Raw genomic sequence first — 23,673 nt, forward strand, 5'->3', positions numbered from 1 at the left:
TGACGTCCTAATCTACAAAAAACCTGATGGCTCCCTAGGACACACTATCTACCGGAAAAAAACACACACCAACCGCTACTTACATGCACAATCACACCACCACCCTGCACAAATAAACTCCGTAGCCAAGACTCTCATCTCCAGAACCAAACGCCTGGCTGACGAAGACCACTTGACAACTGAGTTACAGAATCTCTCAAATGTGTTAATTGCCAATGGATACCAGCAAAACAGGGTTACGAAGCTAATCCAAAAAGAAACACCCCCCAAAAACCAAGACACAGAAGAAAACAATGGCATAGCCCTCCTTCCTTATATCAAGGGCACTACAGATAAAATTAGCAAAATCCTCCATAAACACAATATCAAAACAGCCTTTTGCACCAACCAAAAAATAGCCAATATCCTCAGAAACCCCAAGGATAAAATTCAGTTGGAAAACCAAGGGGTCTATGAAATACCCTGCAAAGTCTGCCCAGCCACGTACATTGGACAAACAAACAGACGAATAAATGCACGGATCGCAGAACACAAGAATGCCGTCAAAAAAGAAGAAAAAACTTCCTCTCTTTTCCAACACATGAAAGAAACAGGACACGAAATTAATTTTGCAGATTCCAAATTGCTCTTTAACATGGAACATCACCACAAGAGAATAATCATGGAAGCCATCGAGATAGAGAAACACCCTCACAACATGAACAAGCGTGACGACACATCCCGCTTGCCAGACATCTGGAAATTAGCCCTCCCCACAAAATCTGACACCAGATCCAGAGGCACACAGAACGCCATCACCAATCAACCACACCAGACCCAAACCCAGACCCTCTCCACAGATAAATTACAGACACCATCCAGTAGCCAAACCAGGGTGGCACCTCCGGATGCTGCACCCCCCTGCAATCCCTACACAGATCTGGCTGGCACAGGCCACAAAACCACAGCTCGCCCCTATACACGAAGCCAAGCCAGAGCACAGCCAAGTGCAGTACAACCATCTTCTCAGAAAAACTCTTCACAAAGTTCAAGAGTTCAAGACACGAAGGCTTTAGCAACTAATCCACACCTAATGACCCACCTAAGTGGGATTCAGGAAATCACTCAAGAAATCACTCAAGATATCCCTCAAGTAATTAAGGAACAAAAGAAGAAAAGGCACACTAGCCTGGGAACCTCCTCTCTGCCCAGAACATTGGAGGCTATACACCACACCTCCTCAACAGTATTTATAGGAACTCAAACACTGAGATCCTGCTCTGTTCCAGTAACAAGAAGCCGAAAGCACCAGCCTGAAGATGACGAGTGAGACCTCGTCGAAACGTCGCCTAGACACCCCAACTTTTACACGGGAAGACACCCGAGGACACCAAAACCTGCATATATATATATATATATATATATATGCCCATCTTAATAGATGGATGGAAACAACTGTTGAGTAATCAGTGTATTATGACTTTGAACTCAAAATGGCACACACACAAAATCAAATTGGCAGACTAATTAAGACAAAAAAGTACCATACATGTGCAATTCTGAGGTTGTGTACACTATGGGCATAACATCACATTAACAAACAAGCAAACCCCAAAACAACTTGTTTGATATTAAAGATCTTCTTTCCAGAGCCTTTGGACACACATCCCAGACCTCTCATTTTTCACAAAATCAGCAAGAAGAAAGGATATCTGATGACACACTTAATCACTGCTATAAGGAAAAAGGTCTCACACAGTATAGTGAGGTCTCACAGGAGAGGAATGGGAACGGAAATCATTTTCACTTTTCAGAAATCTTCTCATTACCACTATACAGCAAACCCGACCACTTTAGTGCTATAGCACAGCAGAAAAACATTTCAGAAGAAATATACAGAAAATGACCCATTTCACCCTTTCCTCACCCCTCACCCCACCCTATGTTCCAAGCAGCACTACAAGATTCCTGTTCCAGATTTGTTGGAGGGGTATTGATACACAGCAACTCCTGTTGTGGGTCCACAATGATCATGTTTATGTAACCAAATGTATTATATTTGGTTGTAAGAGCTTATCACAATATAGAAGATAACTTTTCACACTTCACTATAAAAAATCTACTTAGCTGGTCGCTATTACTTTTTTATAGTGTCTTAATTCTGCCACACGAGGCAGCCATCTCATTCTACCTCACAGTGTGTTAGGCTTGTATATACAATAATTGAAAAAGTTGTTCGCAGAAGAAAATTCTGGCTACTCCTTTCCCACAGGAAATAAGCCTTTTTATAAAGTAGCCATATTCAGAAGCTGGCAATGAGTGCCAAGTCATTCCTGTTCGTCATAACAGGAGTAGAGTGTTTTACTTAACATAGTACACACAATTTGAATGAAGAAATTCCAAGAAATACTGCATTCTCTTCCTTTATTCTTATTTACCAGTGCCTTGAATACACATGCAACTTATTGCTTAGACATTATTGCATATACCTCAAACATGAGCAGCCTACACAAATTTACACAAACAGCAAGGCTTTCAAATACCACTGAAGAGCAAACCCATTTATACGCCTATCACAAGCAACATTTAAAAATATTCAAGCAAATGTTAAAGTTCACAAATTGTTTGACCATCCTATAAAGTCAATAGTGCTATCTCACTCTTTTGTGCCATTATCATTATGGGGCTATCAAATCAAGAATATTGCAGGCTTTCAATGTAGTGCAATAGGATTCATAGCCCATCATCTTTATTCCATCCCTGTAAGAGACTTTTCAGTGCTGCCTTTATCAAACATTGTGCTATGATTTAATAAGGCCCCATATCATAGATTCTATTGCACCCCTTTTCCAGCATGGATTTACAACTCAGCAATGCATCTCATTATACTTATTTCAGTAGTGTGATTGGGAAAAACATCTGTGAAAACTAATACAGAAATTTGGTTCTTGTAATGTGACCTATTTATTTGAACCAGATTTCTGAACACTTTCCTTAAGAATTTGGGCACCAGTAGCAACTGCTTTAAAAAATATATATTCTGCAGTACACACTACATTAACTATACATCTGCTTCAGTTTGTAGTAAATATTTACAGATTGTATCAGATTGTGTCCCTCCGCTGCAAGAAGGCTCTTTGATGCAGAGGATGCTTCTAGGATCAGAAAAGGGGTTGGGCAATTTCCCCATTTCCTCTTGGAGTTCCCTGTTGCAGTCCCTAAAGCTGAGCCGCAGGAGAATGTCGTAATTTGCAAAAATCACCTCTCCTCCACCACTTTTTGTTCTCAAAGAAACTTTGCTGGATCAAAGTGTTCCAAGACACAATTTGATACAACTCTTAAGATTTCATAACTGACAGACATAATCCCACAAACATGTTCCTGTCAGGAAGAGGGTCAAACTAGGTGAGATGCTGGAGTTCTATGGCTAGAACTTCAAAAATCTGTTTCTTTAAAAAATCAGCTGTGGCCGGGGGGGCGATCCGAAATAGACAGTGGTGGTGGTGGTGTTATAACCTGCCTTCATGGTATTTCCCTGCTGGAAATCACTGGCTTTGAACATATTTGCTGCAACTTAAAAATAAAGAACTTTCAGAAACATCACCCCATGTGTTTTTTCCCATATGCTGGAGCAAACAGTTGTGGGCCGTGTGTGAGATCATATTCAGCAGAAATTTGGACAGGAAAAACAGGTTAACTCCCCTGCCTTGCTCAATCCTGATCAGTGTTTCTGCTTCTGCCTTTTTTAAAAAAAGAAAATGTCAGGAATTAAAGTCATGGAGCTTTCATATTATGCCTAATTTGACCCAGTTTGATTACTCAGAGATATGTCTAATGAAAGGGGGGACCACAATATTAGGCAGTCAAAAGCATAGGTACACATTACATATATTCTCACTTTCTGTATTTTGGAATTCACTAGCATAAGGGTCTACTTCATAATGCCAGTGTTACCCCAGGCATGATTTGTAGGCTATTACTGGATTAGTAGTATGAATATAAAATGATCTCTGTTTTCCCATCAGGCTCATTTGCCTTGCAGGGTTAAAGAAGATGGTGCTGCTAGCATACATGATTTTAATTATAGTACAAAATAACAAAACTCACCTTCAACCAGGTATGAGAGAATATATTTATTATTCCATCTTGGGGTTTAAAATTGTTCAAGCAGGACATCAAAAGGGCATATTTTAAGTAAGTATTTCAAAGGATTTTCAAAGCAGTTAGCAGCACAACCCTATAAATGCCTGCTCAAAGGCAAGTCCCATTGATTTCAATGGAACTTATGGCAAAGTAAGTGAGTATAGGATTGCAGCCTAATTCACCAAGATCCAAACAATTTACTTTAGGATTTGCACACATGTATGAAGTTTCATTTTTCTTTTTTCAAAATGGCAAGCAAAATGTTCACAAATAACTTTTTAAAAACTCATCTGAGTTTTAAAAGCAGCAATGTGGCATGGGGTCCCCAGTCCCAGAAACAAATGCAAAGCCCCTACCCCACATGCTCTTCAGATGTTTAATCAACTGGCCTTGATTAACAGTTTCTGCTGTGTAGCAAAAAAATCTTCCCTTGCTTCTAGAACATTACCTTTCATTATTTCTGCATACTGAACTACTATTTTCATTACACAGTGCATTAACTCTCACAGTATTATTTCTCCAAATATTTTGGGGGACAGTATCAGAACGCATTAATAGTAAAGCTCAAAAGAATCTGTAGTAGATAAAAAGGGCTTGAATCCAAAGCTTATTTAATAGGAGGACCCTCACATAAGAGGGTGCTGTGATCTTGGCTTCCTGCTAGTAATTCTTCTCTCAGAGCAGCTATAGGGTGTATAAATGCCCTTTTCTACTCATATGTCTCCCAAGATAAATGGAGATGATAACCTTAAAGAAATTGTGTTTAACTTCTAACCCATATTTTAAACAAGGAAATAATGACTTAAAAAAACAACAACCTTTAAGTTACAACACATTAGGCCACATCAATGTTTGAGTAAGTTACTTGCTAGACTTTAAAATGTGATTTATAAATGCTAGCATATTTTAAAAGAGGCAATAGGGTATTTTTTACCTTTACCCACAGCAGGGAAAGTCAGCTTTCTAAGTTTGGAAAGCCGTACCCCCACTCTCACCATCCATCAAGCAACACATACGGAGTTGCTGGAATATTCCTGGCTGTTATCTCAGAGGATAAAGGAATGTCCTAAGTACACAGATGCAAGCCACCAGGCTTAGAGTAGATGGAAAAGTAATAAAGGAGGCACTTGCTTCCACTGAACCTGGCTTCACCATCCTCTTTTGTCCTCATGCCATCTTTCTCTTTTGCAGACATCAAATATATGTGCAGTTAGGAAAACCAACTTTCTCCATAAGAATTATCATAATGTTGGAGAAAAATAAATAATGTTGAAGGACAAATACAACTCAATAATCATTATTTGGCCCTGATGTACGGTATTACTCCCCCACTGCTCCCCACTCCTTTTCTGAGAGTGTAAAAGTTTCCCAGCTGTACATGACAGTGTTGTAAAACACAATCGAGTTGAATCCAGGTTAAGTGAGTTAAACTTCAGTCTCAATTAAATCAGTAGCAACTGATTTATTCTGGATCCAACCCATTTGATCCAAGATACATATTGTAGCATTAGGAAAGGAAGATGGCATTATAGAGTGATCTATATACAATAATGGATAATGACAGAAGCTGCTCAATGCCTCAGTTTTCCAACTCCTTCATATTATAGCATATACTTTATAAGGAAACTTAAATCCAAACAAAGAAATAAGACTACACAATGACTGCATATCTGGATCAAAAAACAGCTTAAAAGATTTATGTATAACTGCAATAAATAAGTAGTGAAATTAAGAGGACTCTCCAATTATGCATCTTGTACTTTCTGATAAGATACCACAATACCACATCTGCCCAGAAAAATTAAGTTATTTTAAATTCCAAAATATGTAAAGCACAACACAGCCAAAATATATTAAAGTGCAATTCTATGTATGTCTACTTAGAAGCAAGGGCCACTTAGTTCAGTGGAACCTACTGTATATGTAAATACAGGGTTGCAACTTTAATGGAAAAGAAACTATGCATAAGCACAATTGTGATTCACTATTACAGAGTAATTGCAAACAATATTGATAAAATATTTTGAAGGGTACTTTTCCAGCCCAAAGCAAGTGTTCTTTGAAGTGATTTGCAACATATATAAATAGTGGTCTTCTGCAAGCACAATCTGCTACATGACACTGTTTGGGCAACTATTGAAGTTCCTTCCCCTACCCCCAGAAAAATCTGAAGAAGTGTGCATGCACATGAAAGCTCATACCAATAACAAACTTAGTTGGTCTCTAAGGTGCTACTTGAAGGATTTTTTAAAATTTTGTTTCGACTACGGCAGACCAACACGACTACCTACCTGTATCTATAACCCAGAAAAATCAACAGCAAATTAGGGCTGGCCTACTCATTGGGCAAGAATAGATATATTTAAAAATCCTGAGTCTGGTTAAGGGACAGTGGTCAGCCAGCTGCCAAGTTCACGGACATGGATCTTTGCAGTTCAGTAGGATCCTGCTACTTCCCTATAAGCAACTGTGCTTCAATTTGTAACTGGGCTATTTTCGCAATCCCAGAGAAATGTGGGATAAGGACATGAAGACGAGCACCTTCACTATTTCCAGGTGATTGTAGCACTGTGGAGATACCACTCTGCTATGGCTGCTGGGTGGGGGATGGAAAGCATACCAAACTGGCTTAAGAAGTTGCTGGGTCCTGCTTAATAGCTACATTTGAAATGAGTAAGAAGAGTATGTGTAGTTCCTTGAAAAGCTTAGTGGGTAACACTTCATTGAACCAGCAATCTGAGGATAAGTTTGTCTACAAGCAAGAAGCGCTTTCAAAGCTACTTCCATTATTCTGCATAAGTGGATGATTTCTTCTAACACATAATATTGGATTGCTATTTCAAAAGTTTTTAATTTAGAAAGTTAAAATGTGTTCAATTTTGTTTCAGGGATAACCCAAAGTAGCTAAGTAATGGTTAACAAATGTGTTAAAAGAAGGCAGTTTACAATCAAAAGAGGCAAATCAAATTAGAAGGATTAAACAGCACGCAATATTGTTACTGCTTGCACCTAACAGCTGTCTTTTCATAAAAGATGAGTCTAAACTATAAAAATATGTTTGTTAGCAACTTTCTGTTTCTACCAGGAAAAATTGAATATATTTATGATTTGAATTTCTAGGCTTCTTATCCAGACACTCAAAAAAGCCTCCAGGAAAGAGAATGACACATGCATGGATATCACTTGATCTCTCAAAATTTGGAGCCTAGGCTGAATGTGTAAAGTGCCACCATGGACAAACATTACATTTGAGGTGACAGGAAATTTCTATCCCTCTTATTTATGGGGTCTACAATGATCTTTCACAAATGCAAGTCAACACTTAAGTTACAGTTATCAAGGGATGAACATGAGTATCTGATCAGGGCCTCTGTGTTTATATTAAATATACAAAAGATTATAACACTAATATGAAGAACAGATCCAAATTGTCTTGATTGTCATGACACTTAAAATGCAATTTAAAAGACCTTTGAGAGCAGTCATAATCTTATGAATCCAACAACATTTAGCAAGCTATAAGGAGTTAGAAGCACTCTAAGAAAAGGGGGATTTGCATGTTGTAATAACTCACTTTTAAAAACCTATACTAACTAGTAACCACAGGCTATTATTTGTTATGTAAGACAAATAACCTTTTGCACCAGGCTTTGTTAACAAATAAATATTGGAACTAACACTTTAGGGACCATGAAAGGGACAAACAAAGGTACAGGAAAACAGCTTGTTCTCTACAATACTCCTGCATATTTGCATCACAAACATGAAAACATGAACACAACCTTATTAGCAAATTATGACACATGGTATTCATAACAATCAGACAAAGACCTGTCAACTGACTAGTTGATCAACACAAGAATAGAATACACCATAAAAGTGGAGGCCACTATAGCAGAGAACATTTGTAAAATTAATGCAAACAAGTAGATTACCATTATCTGTTCTTGTGTTTCCTTTTTACATAGTATTCATCAGCAACATGCTCTTGCAAATATGTTGAGAGCTAAGCCACTTGAAGAAAGAAGTTTCTATCATTAGAGAGAAACTATCAACCTATCAGTTTTGTAGAGCTGCTCCGAAGTTGAAAATAATAAAATGCATTTACTGTATATATATTTTTAAATAGGGTTTTCCAACTTAGTAAAGCAATGTTTTTTTAACTTGCTTTAAAGAAAAAAGAGAGCGATAAGAATGTCAGTGAAAATGAATGCATTAGCTACAATTTAAACTTAACAAGCACAGTAGTTCTTGTGACAGATTCACATGTTCTAGACTCGTTAGTTTTTTCCTGCTTCAGTGCTGTAGTTCACACCCCACAAAAATCCTTTTGTTATATGACACTACACTAAAAACATAGATAGGTTCAAATAGCCATGATAGATAAGGAACACTGGTGCAAGAATTTGCTTATGTCCATACTGTTTACCATGCAAGCATGTGCTAGAATTCACATATATTTTAAAAAAACAAAAACCGGGGGGGGGGGGGACACCTGCAGTTTTCCTTTATGTACAGAAAGAATCAATACAAGTAATTGATTTAAAAGAAAAAGAACCCCTAAACTCTATGGTATGTGTTTATGTAAAACTGTTCTATAAATTAGAAAAGATCATGTGCATGCATACAAGGCAGCAGAAAACGTAGTAAAAGATTATAGATTCAAAGCAAAATTCTCGCAAAAATGTAAAAAAGTTGTCAAAAGATGAAACCTCAGTTATGAACACCATACATTAAGAAAGCAGAGAAACATGCCAGGAAAGTTGCCATATTAGCAGAATGTAAACCAAAGATCCTGACATTCACAGGCATTAAAAACACATTAGTCTAAGAAACCTGAGTGAGAATTCATAGGAACATACTGCTAAAAACGTTTGTTCCTTTACAGGTTCGTTTGTCTATTAAGTGCTTAGAACACACTACCAAGGTTGTATATGCAGCATGTTACTGTTTCCCATTCCATGTAATACAAGTCTTCAAATGAAGTGGCCCTGGGTGCCCAGGCAGTGCGCCAAGAGGAAGGCTACATTGAACAGAGGTAATACCTTTTTTCCCTTAACAGGAGTTTTTTATGGCAAAAGTGTGCATTGTTCTTTCGAAGAACCCAAAGTTCCTGTTATAGATGGTTGTTGCATTAAAAATCTTCTAGTTATATTTGCCATTCTTATTAGCTTTGGCTTCTCCATGTCCAATAAGACAAATAACTTTGTAACATCCCTTTGTGATTTTGACCATCCACTTTAAGTTCATGATGTCCAAGATAATGCTGGAGATAAACCAGGCGCTTTGAGCTGCAAGTCCTAATCTGTCGAAAGCTTCTGTTCCTACCTCAGCAGCAACCTTGGCATAATAAATTGGGATGACTATGATCCTCCCCAGGAAAAATGTGATTGTCATTAGTAGTCCATTGATGATGTTAGATTTTGATGCCTTGGAATACCCCAGTACTTCATAGAACCATCTGCAAGAGAAAAAATATTAACAGAAATTAAATACAATTTTGTGAGTTCAACCTCTGAATACAGACTCAGATTTGGATATAAAGATTCCATCAGCTCTACAAGCATTCTGAATTTCTGACTTTTATCATAGTTTCATTTCTCATCACTTTCATGCAGCTAGAAAGCTGCAAAGATATCTGTAAAGATATTCAGAATTGCTAATATTATGAATTTTTTTTATATATCTATATATACCAAATTGTAAATGTTAGTGTACTTTGATATTTTTTCCCACAGTGCTGCATTTTGTGAAATACTCTGTTCCAGATCTAAGTGGTTCCTTCATTATTGTAACATAATGTCCTTTATCTTCCTGGCAGATCCAAATGAATGGAACCTTGGTACTGAAATGAAATCCATGAAAACTCTAGAAGCAGGGTACAAAGAGTTCAGCACTACTCCATTTTGGCCTGCAAGAAAGGGCATGTGCTGGAAAAGTGAAAGTCACATCTTGCCAAATCCTAGACAATATCAAAGCTTTGCCTCTCCCTCTCCACATGTGAGCAGACAAAACATATTTAGGGCAGATGCTTATGTTACAGCAGTTAGCATTGTTACTATACTCCACTGGCTGATTTCCACATCACTCTGTTAAAGTAGGATTATATTTCTCTGCCAATAAAAGGTAAAGGTAAAGGTACCCCTGCCCGTACGGGCCAGTCTTGACAGACTCTAGGGTTGTGCGCTCATCTCACTCTATAGGCCGGGAGCCAGCGCTGTCCGGGTCACGTGGCCAGCGTGACAAGCTGCATCTGGCGAGCCAGCGCAGCACACGGAACGCCGTTTACCTTCCCGCTGGTAAGCGGTCCCTATTTATCTACTTGCACCCAGGGGTGCTTTCGAACTGCTAGGTTGGCAGGCGCTGGGACCGAACAACGGGAGCGCACCCCACCACGGGGATTCGAACCGCCGACCTTTCGATTGGCAAGTCCTAGGTGCTGAGGCTTTAACCCACAGCGCCATACCTCTCCCCAATTTAGTTTTCTTACAATGGCATACTTTTCCCTACACTATCCCATGCTCCCAAATAGTTTTTGCATTTTTCCTTAACGAGAGCTACATGACATGGGAGTACAAGAGATGCGACTCCACAGTGTACACAGAATCATAGAATTGTTGAGTTGGAAGGGACCACGAGGGTCATCAACTCCAACCCCCTGCAATGCAGGAATCTTTGGCTCAACATGGGGCTTGAACCCACAACCCTGAAATTAAGAGTCTCATGCTCTATTGACTGAGCTATCCCACAGGGTTACATATTGGCCCAAACATAAGCAGGATGGTACCAGGGTTTCTAGCAGGCTCTTGATCTTTGCCACAAGTTTATTTAAACAAAGCCTGACTTCCAGATGGTCAGGGTTCGCAAAGTGCAAGTGGAAAAGACCTATGATTCTATTTTTTATGCACATAAGCATGTCATTTGTTCAAACCACAAAGGCTCCTGCAAAATGATCCACAAGCTAGAACTACCAAATAGAAAGGAAGGAAGGAAGCTTGGATTTGGTTTGGCTGAGAAATATTCTCCAACACATTAATCAAATATGTTGCTTCCAATTTCAGAACAGTATCTGGTTAATACTGTGCACACTAGCTTGACATATCAGGCTTTTAAAACTTTTTGTTGACAATTTTAGAAGGATACTTGGGTTGTTTGCAAAGGTCACTGAGTTCAAAAGTTAAAAATATGACAGAGTAGCATTACTTGACTGCTTCATTTTTGTTAATGATACAAACATGTATATCTGAGCTAGTGTCAACAGTTTACATTATTTACCATCTGGTTCTTCTCAAATTTAATAAATCTATTTATGAATGCCGATGGGATAGCAAATGCTTCACTCTCTCTCGCCACCTTCTGCAAACATTTATCAAATAAAGTAGCAAGTTAGTTTTATTTTTAGAACACTGCTTCAAAAAGAGGAATATGTCCTTTTTCACTGATAAGGTTTCACAATCTCCAAAGTCTCAGTATGAATCTCTCAGGCAGATAGGCATTTTGTATTCAGTACATTAGCAAGATCACAGCTGAACTTTCCTTTCAAGATCTTTTCGCACAAAAGGCTGTGCATTCGTTGACTGTTCTTGTACTTAAGTGGAAGTCCTGGAGGTTCTTTTATTTTGATAAATATAGCAATTCCTCATTTCAAAGAAGCAACTGCCAACAGGGTGCAGTATTTATCCGGTTAGCTGTTGCATTAAATTTTAAGTTTAGCCTATAATAAGGCCCCCTTCTGACATTAAGTTCTCTGCATGGGAGCTTTCACTTCTTCAAGCACTGTATTAGTTACAAAACGCCACCATCAGCACCACATGAGAAATGTCAGCTCCACAGCTTCTTCCCACACCAGTGTTGCCCCCACATCTGGGAGCAGCATGGGAAGTAGCCATGGTGATAGTTCATCAAGTACAGTTTGAGGATTCAGACGTTACATTGTGGCATGGGAGTAACTGTCACATGATTCCTCCTTACAGTGCAATGGTAATGACAGAAGGGGCCCTCAATTGTCTGCAGAGAGCCTCAGCAGCCTTCTAATAGAAACAATTAAATTATTTGAGCCCATTATCTCTTAAGGACATGGCAGAGAAAGCCAGAAAAAATGTGTTGGCACAGTTCTAACATAGCAGAAAGGGGAAGCCTATTTGCCCTTCATTCCAGAGGATGAAAAGACACTGCACAGTTTGCTGCCTAAGCCACAGACTGTGGGAAGACAATAACATCAGGGAATACTACAAGAACCAGGTTTTAAAAGACTTAGAAAGAAACACAAGGGCTGCTGTACTGTATCTAAAAATACCCAGAGAAGCAAATGAGGGTGACGGTATGACCAATACAATATAATGAATTGGCACCCACAAATTCTAAGCAGTAAGGCTGAACCTTGATTTTTTTTTTTTTAATGTATAAAGCTGCCTGTTTAAGTACAGGAACAGTATTAAACAGAACACTAGTTAGTTAATTAATGCTGTGACAGCAAAGTATGGTAGTGTGGAATACACTCTTTACATCGACACAGTAAGCCAAACTACAGCTGACCAGGAATGAGTCAATGCAGCCATGTTAATGCTCAGGCTGCTCATGTTTTGTGATAGATTTTGACTGAAACCTTTGATGTATGCCAAAATTTATCAAAGTGACAGTTTAACAAAAAGCACCACCAGGAGAGAAAAAATTAGGCTATACCTTGCAAAAGATTAGGATGCACATACACAATACCTGACAATGAATACAAGTGCCAAAATTGCATCAGTTTACTGAGTAGATTTCAAGTATCCTTGTATAAGGGAATTCCAATCTTGTATGTAACGATTCCTCGGTTTATGTGACTAAAAGTAGTCTTGCTTAGAAATGAAGACTGGCTGAAAATTGGTAATTGCTAACATTATTTTGTGTTGCAGCTTTGAGAGGATTTATGCCAGTTACAAAAAGGAGAAAATATAATGATACAAAGCAAAATTTTATTAAGAAAGTTAATACTCCAGTATTTAAAAATGTTCCTCATTGCTCTGATAGGCTAACAAAAATAATTTATCTGTATGGAAAAGAGTGTCTCTCCCACTATCAACCCTACAAACAGCTGCAGAGGCCCTGTTGGTGGTGCCATGACAGGGCCTTATTGGAAGTAGTTCCCATTTATGAAATGCTCGTCCTTGTGGCTGGCTCTCTTTATTATCAACATTCAGGAAGAATTTAAAAACATACCTGTTCAGCCCAGCATTTGATGGCTGAAATATACTATACCTTGAAATTATTAACTGTGAGGATATGGGACTGTTTTAAAATGTTTTCACATGTTTTTAAAACATTGTGGGTGTAGTTTTGCTGTTTTGTTGTTTTCCTCCCTGTGCAACTTTGGGAGGAAAGGTGGAATAAATATAAAATAAACTTAGGAATGCTAGAATTATATAAAATGGCTCCTACCATTAACATTTGTGTTTGGAAACTAGTAAGACAAGATTGAATAAAACCAATAGCCTAAATAATTATATTTATTTCAATGGACATACTCTGAGTATAACTTACTTGGATACCTTCCCCAAAGTTTGTTTTCTTTTACAGTCTTTAACATGCCTGCCTTCACAACAACCCTTTGAAGTGGACTACTGCCATTTCTAATATACTTTGATATGGACTGGAATACTACCTACTGAATGAACCGCATCGGAGCAAAGACCTGACAACAGGTCTTGCTGTATAGTCCCTGAAATACATACTCTTGGCAACAGGCAAGTTAAGAACAGCTTATTAATGTAAGAAAATGTCACCTACCGCTGATTCACAAAAGGGGTAGATATTTCTGCAAGCAGACGAAAATTAGCAAAGTATGCCAACAGTCCTCTTTCCTAGATAAAATAAGCATTATCACAATCAGATATATATATAGAGAGAGAGAGAGAAAGAAAGTCTCAGAAAAGCAGTAAAAAGATTTATTATACAAGATGAAATATACAAATTGAAATATACGGTATATATTTCTACAAAATGCCAAATTAAATGTACATAATTAAACAGAATACACTTCAGAAAAATGCTTAAACTCCCTCAGTTTGGTTCCCACACCACCTATGTACATCAAGTACTTAATGCACCTTACATTCTGTTGTTAAAATTGTATAATGTTCAAAACTGAATTATATCTTCTAGCAAGGTCAAACCCAGGTTGGTGACCTTTTAGGGTACTTGAAATGGTTCAAGAAAGATCAGATGAGATATGAAATTAAGATCTGCTGACAAAATTTTAGTTTTACCTATTAACCCACAAAACCACATACTCAACAGAAACAAGTTGCATTATCAGAGACCTCTGTAGCCTTGTTTGCAAGAGCTCTGGCTTCAGCTAATGGAGATGAGCCTTCCTTTGCCATTGGCTCTGCTGCTAAGCTCTTATGTAATGCTTACAAACATTCCGGTTGCTCATAATTTTTTTTAAACTGTCAGCACATCGTCCCAAATAAGACTGTGCTCTGTAGAAGATAAGTTTTGAATCCTGAGGGAAATTAGTTAAGTTAGTTACAAACAAGTCAAAAAAACAAAAAAAAGTACACAAGTGACAGAGTAGAACTACCAAATCTGAACCTCATCAATGCCTCTTCTAAAGGCTCTCTGGACTGGCATTTGAACCAAAGAGGAGCCAATCCAAGTAAGTGGGTCCCTGGTGCCACCTGAAAAATAGGAAGCTGCAACACAACTGCTGACAGGAGTGAGGTTCCATCAGCATATTACAACTCTGCTCAAATATTTGCACTGGCTGCTGGAACAGTCATACGCTATGTAATGTGCAAGTTTTAAATTAGTTTAAAATTATGTTTCTGTGAAGACATTGCTATGATCCCCTAGACCCCAAACTTTCCTATAACTAAGTATGTGAAGCCCAAATATCTTAATATCCCTCACCTTTTTACTCCACCCCCATTGCCATCCCTTTCTTCTGTCATTAGGGCAAGGACCTCTCCTTTCATTCTTTAGAAAGCACTATGCACATGGATGGCACTCTGTAAATGACTAATAACGTTCAAATTATGAATCCCACATGGCTCTTTGCTCTGCTATTACAAAAACAATACAGCACTCACCAGTACAAAGTAGTAAGCATACAGGGCTACTAAATGGTGAATTACAAAATATATATCCCCAATCGCATTCCAGTAGAAAATAATAAGCAACAAATCTAAAAGAGAGAGAGAAAAATGAAAGGCTCAGTAATTTTCTGCAATCATTGTATTTCATCTTAAAGCATTTAATAGACAATCATTTGGGGGCAAGGAAGAAGAATTAAAATAGGTATCAAATCATGCAAATACTCAGCAAGTGGCAATGCTTCTCCTAATCTATGCTGCAAACAATCTGTAATAATTCCTGAAGTGAAAGCTGAGAGCAGAAATATAAATACAGTGTTTGGTGTATCTGTCTGCAATACACACCAGCCAGTGCCAGGCTATAGCATGGTGACACAGCAATGCGGCACCTCATCCTAAGCAACTACACACTGGCACAGCAACGCTATATAAAACCCTTTCTGCATGAGTAGCCATTATACAATACTTAGCATGTCAAAGCTTTCCCATGACTCCCTTGTTGCTGCTATGTGTTGACTTGAATGCAGGTGTCCACTGTTTCAGGTAGATTTTGTGTATGTGTGGATAGGACCAGCCTTGGAAGGCATTAATGTTGGTCACCATTTTGTCTCAAAACACACACATGCCAATTATCGGGTAGGCTGTTCAAGTTTAGCTCTTCTGCACCAGAGAGTTGAATAATTTTGTTGCAGAAATTGAATACAATAGTAGTTTCCATTAAGAAATCTTAGGAGGTCATAGCACCGAAACTGAGGACTTGCAATATAAAGTGTACAGGGGATTTCAATCTTATGCTGAGGGAAATGCTTCATGTACTGCTGACATTTTTAGCGAACGTGCTAAGCTTTCCTCCTTTCACAGAATAAAACTGAAAGCACCCATGAACAGAGCCACTAGATGGATACTGGTATAAATCAATTAAAATGATAAAATAATAATAGTCTACTTACCAGTTCCATTGGGGATATCTTTAATACAATCTATTAAAAAAAAAACCAAGTCCAAACATCCCACTGCAGTGGCACCTCCAGAGAGAGGGCACACCAGTCAAACTACTGACAATGAGAAAAGTGAAGGATTGGCAAAGGGCAACTATAAAATAGACAGAAACCCTTTTTCATGGTATCAGGGTTATAGTTTCCAGCATACCATCAGGAAATAGAGCCCCAAGCCTGGATTGTGGCGCCTAATCATATGACAGTGCTGCTTCCCACTAATATGAACCTCAGGTATAAATAATCAAGCCAATTTTAAAGTTGTTTCAAATTCCACATGGTTGTTTGGATGTTGCTATCCATTACCCCTGCACAGCATCCACAGTTAGTAATAAATTCCACCCCACAATGCCAAAAGCACTTTTGAAAATTATTTTTGGTTTTGCCATATGTTTTAGGGCCCAAAAGAAAAGATGCATATTCACGTATGCATTTTTTGTGGCCCTTTAAGATGGGGGGGGGAGAGGTTCAACTTTCACAGGAACAAAACTGAACCGACCAGAAGATGCTTGCCATCTGGTTTAGTTAGCTTCTCTTCCCCTTGGTTGCATTGCTACAGTTATCAAATTACTGGTGCCAGATCAGGGTTACTGCAGTAGGGCAGGGGGGAGGGGAGGGTAATTCCTGTTGCTTCAGAGGAATGACTGGCTGTATTCAACCTTGGAGTATTAGAAGCTGGCAGAGGAACTATAAGCTTACAACATTACAATATTGTCGGTAAGCATATAATCATATTTCCCACCAGCATGTTCCCCCCACTCCCAACACAAAAGGCAAGGAAGGTAAATTCTGCTTTCTAAGAAACAGGGTTTCCTAAAGGCTAATACCTTGGTAAATATTATTATTGTAAAAAGTTAAGTTGTGCATGGTGCAAATTACAACAAACTTTACAAATAACATTGTATACTTTACCAGAAATGAGGTAGCCTGAAGTAATAGCAAGGTTTAGTTGCACAGTAGAAGGCTCACCCCTATAAACAGTGACACAAAGGATGCAAAAGTTATAACACGTGCATGACAACTACATATATGTATATTGGTTAACACATATGGAAATATTTGCCTCCTTGCCCCAGAAAAACACCCTGCCTGCCCTCATGCCTCCTTTTCTACCCTCCCACACAATTTGGGATGGTGTAGGGAATAAGAAATGTTTAACTAACCGTGACATATGACAAAAAGGTAAAGTAGCAGCTCTTCAACAAATAGATTATTAAGAGTATGGACTATGGAAGATGGAGAAACTCCTCACTCTTCACTGAAAAAGTAAAACTACTTTGGCCTCTCTAGTCTTGTTCATTATACCAATGGTTTTCAGAGCCATTCTGTGACATTTTTTCTCTTCCTTTCTGCTGCTTTGCTAGTTTTTATGGGGCTGACAAGCAACATGCTAATCTATTACTAACTGATGGCCAAACCAGTTTGTTAATCTTTCTGCCATCACCTTCACCCTTTATGCGGGTGGGATGGGTTGTGACTCTGTGCGCAGGAAATGGTAGATTGTCCTCTGTCTTCTGCTTCCTAACCTTCACTGATTAGGCTAGATGTATACATGAAAATGGAGATGGAGAAGCTTTTTCAGCCCAAGAGTCATTTATCTGCACGGGCAAACATTTGGATTTTGTTGTTGTTTTTTCAAATTTTGAAACATTTTTTATTACGTTTGATAGTACAAAACAATCCCCTGCTTGTCTCATAGAAGAGACACAGGGAGTCAAAAGCTATTTTATCCTGTCTTTGTAGTTCATCTTTAGTTGCATAAACAATAAAACACAAATCTGCAACAAATGGGCTACCATTCTAGGGGCTACATGCCAGGAATAGGTGGGGCCAGAGGTAAAAGTGGGTGGAGCAACAGATGTAGAAAGAGTCACATTCCAGCCGCACAAAAGTCTGAGGCTGGACATACCTCTCCATCCTCCATCCTGGCAAGCAAAAGGCATTATCACACTTCAAGGACACATTCTAGTCAGGCAAAAGCAATTGAGAATGATGAGGAGTTTATGAGGAGAGACACACTGCAGATATATCTCACATGTACACAATGATCCCCAATGAAGCAGCATATGAACTTGATAGACAAGACAGAGGATTAGGCTTCAAATTAATGTAAGACCTATATTTGAGCCTTAAATAAATCTAAGTTTTGTGAATCTTCATTGCAACCTTTTACCTGAAGAATGTAGCCAACATAAAAGGAAGAAAAGTGGCTGTGGCATGCTTGTCATTCCCCTATAATTTTCACCTACATTTAAATTGCAATTTCCCAGACTTAATTATATTTGCCTCTAATTGTTCCAATTCTCAAATGGCAAGAAAGAGTTCCTAATTAAAAAAGAAAATCTTTCATAAACTGACTTTGGAGCTTAAGTCTGCCTTCTCTAGGGACAAGGCAAATTTTAAACCATGATCATACAATATCGTTTCAATTTCATCAGTGTTTCTTTCAGTGTTTATCATCAGTCATAAAGTCAACTAAAATCAAACCATGGCAGACTAATCAAAAAATGGAAAGCAAACTCTTGCTGTACTAAACATCAACAGGAGTGTGCAAAGGGAATTCCAATCGTAGAAAGACCACGTGTCCAGGTTCTATACAGTGTATAAACGTTGCATTAATGTAAATTGTATAAAACTATTTAGGCCTAATAAGTAGAAGCAAGTTTGTTTCCACTTAAAACAATGTGCTCATTTAAAATAAAGTGATCCTAGGTTTCAGTTGCAATCCAATACCCACAGCAGGGATGTACAGAGCTGTGCACAACCGAGAGCAATGAATAGGCCTGGATTGGGAACCAAAATATACAGGATGGTTCATTCCCTCATCACTTTCACAACACCTCATTTTCTACAGGCTGCTGCCAGCATAGATCCTACAGGCAGTTTTCCCCAACACACACACACATTGTGGAGAAGGGGGAAGTGAGCACAAAGTGACGCTAGTGTTACTCCAGCAGTAACCAGCTTACCTGGGAAAGCTGGATAGAGGGATACCTCCATTCATTTCAACTCTCTCCCCCAAGCCCGGTATAAGGAGGGAGGGCTTAGATTGCTCTGCCCATCATGAATTACATTTCACCTTGATTCTCATGATAGCGAGCCAACAGCAAGTTGTAGCTGAATTTTCTCGTGAAGATGTTTGCACAGATTTCTGGCAATTGTTGCTTGATTATTTTTTTAAAAAAGGAAAGTATGAGAACAAATTGAAACCCAGCAGACATATGCAGATAAGGCATACAAACTGCAGTGCCAAGAACTACTGTCCCACTCCACAAATTAGCTGAAAATATGTACGCCTCAAAACCAGCAACAAAAACTTGAAACTTCAAAATTAATGAGAATCTCCAATTTGATCTTCAGCAACTGAAGTGGAATCCTACATTTTATTTGCTATTAAAAACTTAGTAGCGGTGGTAGGAAAGAATCAGGCACTTTTTACTGCATTAGACAAGTAGATGCTGCTGAAAGAAGAACTTAATATAGCCTTTAAACATTCTTCTTATTCCCTAACATGCTAGCTAAATCACAGCCAACTGAAGATTGAAACTATTTCAAAGCTCATCCAAAGAACTCCTAGTCTAACAAAGGAAACTAGTTCTCTCCCTGAATAATCAGGCATTTTAAAAAGTTTATGTCAGTAGATTTATGTCAGTTTCTTACTCAATAGATTTAAAATCTGGTAAGTCCTCCCCCCATCCCCTGTACAGAAATCTAACCCATCATTATTGTAATGCTCCCCAGGTGGAATTAAGAGCAGGTAAAGGGAACACAAAGCACACAATCCAATGAGTTGCTTCCAATAGCAAGTAACCACATTTCTCTTGTGCTGCTTTTCAGTGAAAATGCAAGATCAATACCAACATTAATTTTCTAGAAAGACCACCCTGGTTTTGCAATGCTTTGTGTCATCTTTACAAAACGTTTTAGGAAGCAAAGTGACCTCAAACAGAGATTCTGAAAAAGGGATCTATAATTTCATGGGAGTTTATACCAGCAAACCATGCTGAACCTCAGCTACCTGCATCAGCACCTTATTAAGAAAAAGTATGCACAGTATAGGCTGTCTAATTCTTAATGCTGCCACAGAGTTCTCATCCACACGTTTTATTTGTAGTATCTCATATTATTATTATTTACTTATTAAATTTATATCCCGTTCTTCCTCTCGAAGGATAGCAAACACATCCACAAGCAAAACACACAAAAAAGGCATTGTAACATTCTCTTATCCAGTGGTCTCATGGTTGCCAGGAGGAGCAGCATCCTTCAGCCATGAAATACCTGGGTAAACAATGGTCATAGCGGTAAACAGTATTTATTCGTTCAGAAGGTGGTGATGATGGTATCAGTGAGGAAGCTTACAGGAATTTCATCACTGTAAAGGCAACTTCAATAAGCAACTCTGATAATCCAGAGCCTCAGAATTCTTCTCCACATTATAGCCAACACAAATAAGAAACAACACTTTAGAACTTTTGTACAATTGGTAGAGGTAAATGTCTTATGCTTTAAATTAGGCTTGGAAATAATTTGACTAGCAGAGTGAAGAGCAATGGAACAGTCGAGTGGGGCAAGGAAAAGGGGAGAGGAGATTTACAAGCAAGAATGTGCCTTACCAAACATGGTCAGCATTTACAGCTTCATCGTACAATAAAATATACAAACAAAATACTCCAACCAACAAGGCATGGAATGATGATACCGTCCTAAAAAGAAAAGAAAAAACACAACCCAATTAGGAATGAACTGGATTTAAAATTGGGGGAGCTGGGTGCAACAATTATATGCTTCTAGAAATTCTCAAAATATTTAAACCTCAGTCAGAAAAGCCTGCCATTAATACAGATTGCAAAATAGTATCAAAGGAAAATAGTTTTGAGTTGGGAGTCACCTACACTAGAATGTTTCAAAGTGCTTGTTCTGCATGTAGGAAACTGTATTATTATTATACGGCAATGCCATCCAAAAGCTGGGCAGATACGAGTTTCAAAGAACTCATCCATTGGAGGCCATTATCTAATTTACTTCATAGTGAGAGAGGGAGACCTCAGCTACCAGGCTCCCTACAAACAAAGTAGGATAACACCAAAAAGGGGGTTCCCCGTTTATTATATACAGTGGTACCTCAGGTTAAGAACTTAATTCGGGTTAAGAACTTAATTCCGTTCTGTTCTTAATCTGAAACTGTTCTAAACCTGAAGCACCACTTTAGCTAATGGGGCCTCCCGCTGCTGCTGTGCCGCCGCTGCACGATTTCTGTTCTCGTCCTGAAGCAAAGTTCTTAACCCGAGGTAATATTTCTGGGTTAGCGGAGTCTGTAACCTGAAGCGTCTGTAACCTGAAGCATCTGTAACCCGAGGTGCCACTGTACTATTCATTTTCAAAAGGCCATTGCAGAAGCAGATTTAGGGCAGAGCTATAGTTCTACCATACTGGGCACCAAGTCTAGGGAGTACCACAGGGCGTCACAACTATGACCGTAGACAATTGAGCAGAACGGAAGACCCGAGGTGGGAAGCACAAAATTTTGGCCTCACAGGGTGCTGCTGAAATTTGAAAGACTGAAGTCCATCTCTGGCCATTGTCATTTGTGTCCCAAGGTTCAAAGTGCTTCATACACTCTGCAGATAACTGTGCCAGCTTAACTCATCAGGTATATGAAACCTGAATTGATGTTGTTTAAGCTTCACTTAAGAATGACAGCTAGCACATTCAGGAACTCCAACACCATGACACATAACTCTAATACATAAACTATGTGTGCTTTTTCATTCAGGCCATTGGTGGCACCGACAGCAGCTCTGTGACCACATCCCCAAAACTAAAGCGAAGGAGAAGCCTTGAAAATACAGAGGTTCATCAAATCTTTGGAATGGAGTCATAGATTTCAGTGCATTGAACCGTCATCTCTAAGAACTCTGGTCAGAGAGAGAAATTTACAGAAAGAAAATTAAACTTTTGTTGGTTCACCACATATCTGTTTGCTAGTGTTTTCAGAGATAAAACACTGAACAAACATTATCTTCCACTCACTTTGGGGCTTCTGTTAAGAAATGCCTAACACAAACTTTGCCTGTCATAATGCCACTCCTTTAATGGCAACTGGTAAACAGTCTTCCAATATCCATTCATTTGGCACCACTCCAACAGAGAAAGATGCGCACCACTAAGTATATTCTCTGAGAAATATGGAGTAGTATTTTTCCTTACACCACAAGTAGATCTCACATTCAACTGCAATACTTTCAATGTGAAAGATGCATTTAGAGCACTAACTATTTTATAAATTGCTAAGTAGTTCGTTTTCCCCGTGTCAAATTTTAAAACGGAAATTCCTCAGAGCAGGGACCTGTCCTCTTGAACTCTGTAAAGTGCCGTGCGAATATTTTTGTATGAGATTAATGGTTTCTCCCACAAGAGTACTGCAAAATATCACTTAGGCAACAAAATGCAAAGGATATCTGCGGGGGGGGGGGCAGGAGGTTCGCAGGCAAGATGTGCATATCACAAATCAGTTGGTGTGTATATTTTCATAATTAAGAACAAAAGTATACTGCATCTCAGTGGTCAATTCATGGAAGGCAAGAAATCAGCAAACAGGATACCATCCAATATTTCCTTATAAGTCTCCTACTAAATTCCATAAAAAGTGCTCTTATCAGTTTATTTAGGACAAGACAACACTGCTTCAGCTTTGCCCATTTTTGCACATTTAACAGTAAACACTCAGTAGATGAAGTTTTCTAGTACGGAACTGAAGTAACAGAGAAAGCTTACATTAGTTTATATGCAACCTGACTGCTCTTAAAAGCATAGAAGCAGGGCCAGTAAATAAGATGGCACCCCTAAGTAACCACATATATCTTTCTGCAACTTAGTAATATGCACACTATTTAACAAAGTTAAAGACACCGTCAAAATAGCAACCAAGGTTCATTAATATTTTTAAATTTTAACTCAAGTCACTTTAATTTCAAATTTATTCATCAGTGCTTATTTATTATTTCAATTTATATCTCACTTTTCAACATATAACATCTAAAGCAGCTTTTGTGTAAAGAAAACAAATATTTTTACGGTACCAAAAAAATGGAACTAAGATCAATTGAGTTTTGGAAGTATGTTCTTTTGGTAAGTGTGCTAGGAAGCACAACTGAATTGTTACAAGTTTTTGAAAATCTATTGTTGTATCCCATTGTTTATAAACATTACCTTGAATTCCATTCGATCTTCTTCTTTTGGTCAAGACTGCTAAAACCAGAAGTTACACGTGCAGAAATCCAAGAACTTAGCACGTGGAAGAGAAGTTGAGATATAGCAAAACTGCTAACAGTAACACCCAAATTGAGTTTACTGAAGGCAGACATCATTCTTCAGCCTGTTAAGGGAAGAGGGGGGGGGGAGTTCCTTAATTCAGGTATGGATTGTCAATGGAGTATAAGCAAAGCAACAATCATGTCAATTTAAATAACAAGAAACAC

The 23,673-nt window shown here is 38.5% G+C and overlaps 2 protein-coding genes across 44 annotated transcripts in view; one reads left to right on the forward strand and one right to left on the reverse strand.

Moving 5' to 3' along the window:
* The window catches only part of LOC310679592 (uncharacterized protein), a 28,236-nt gene extending 4,821 nt beyond the window's left edge, over positions 1 to 23,415 (forward strand). For 11 of the 38 annotated variants that reach the window (XR_014512340.1, XR_014512341.1, XR_014512344.1 and 8 more), the window contains 4 exons: positions 7,243 to 9,160; positions 9,944 to 10,122; positions 13,681 to 13,847; positions 21,969 to 23,415. Coding sequence is in view for 5 of the 38 variants with exons in the window: in XM_083445128.1 (XP_083301254.1) it covers positions 9,096 to 9,160; positions 9,944 to 10,122; positions 21,969 to 22,076 (352 nt within the window). In the remaining 33 variants the exon portion in view is untranslated. Of the gene's footprint in view, positions 1 to 4,021; positions 9,161 to 9,943; positions 10,238 to 10,580; positions 11,443 to 13,680; positions 13,872 to 21,968 lie in introns of those variants that run through there. The other 27 variants (XR_014512331.1, XR_014512343.1, XR_014512345.1 and 24 more) reach the window with 12 other exon arrangements.
* Positions 5,794 to 23,673, reverse strand: part of LOC310679581 (TLC domain-containing protein 4-B-like) — a 32,822-nt gene continuing 14,942 nt past the window's right edge. For all 6 annotated transcript variants that reach the window (XM_083445084.1, XM_083445080.1, XM_083445083.1 and 3 more), the window contains 6 exons: positions 23,405 to 23,570; positions 20,809 to 20,898; positions 17,105 to 17,163; positions 15,195 to 15,289; positions 13,891 to 13,964; positions 5,794 to 9,583 (listed from right to left, as the gene is read on the reverse strand). In XM_083445084.1, coding sequence (XP_083301210.1) covers positions 9,268 to 9,583; positions 13,891 to 13,964; positions 15,195 to 15,289; positions 17,105 to 17,163; positions 20,809 to 20,898; positions 23,405 to 23,562 — 792 coding nt within the window. In that variant the 5' untranslated portion in view covers positions 23,563 to 23,570 and the 3' untranslated portion in view covers positions 5,794 to 9,267. The remainder of the gene's footprint in view (positions 9,584 to 13,890; positions 13,965 to 15,194; positions 15,290 to 17,104; positions 17,164 to 20,808; positions 20,899 to 23,404; positions 23,571 to 23,673) is intronic.

The sequence above is a fragment of the Podarcis tiliguerta genome (genome assembly GCF_965153285.1).
Source record: "Podarcis tiliguerta genome assembly, chromosome: 6".
NCBI classification, from domain to species: Eukaryota; Metazoa; Chordata; class Lepidosauria; order Squamata; family Lacertidae; genus Podarcis; species Podarcis tiliguerta.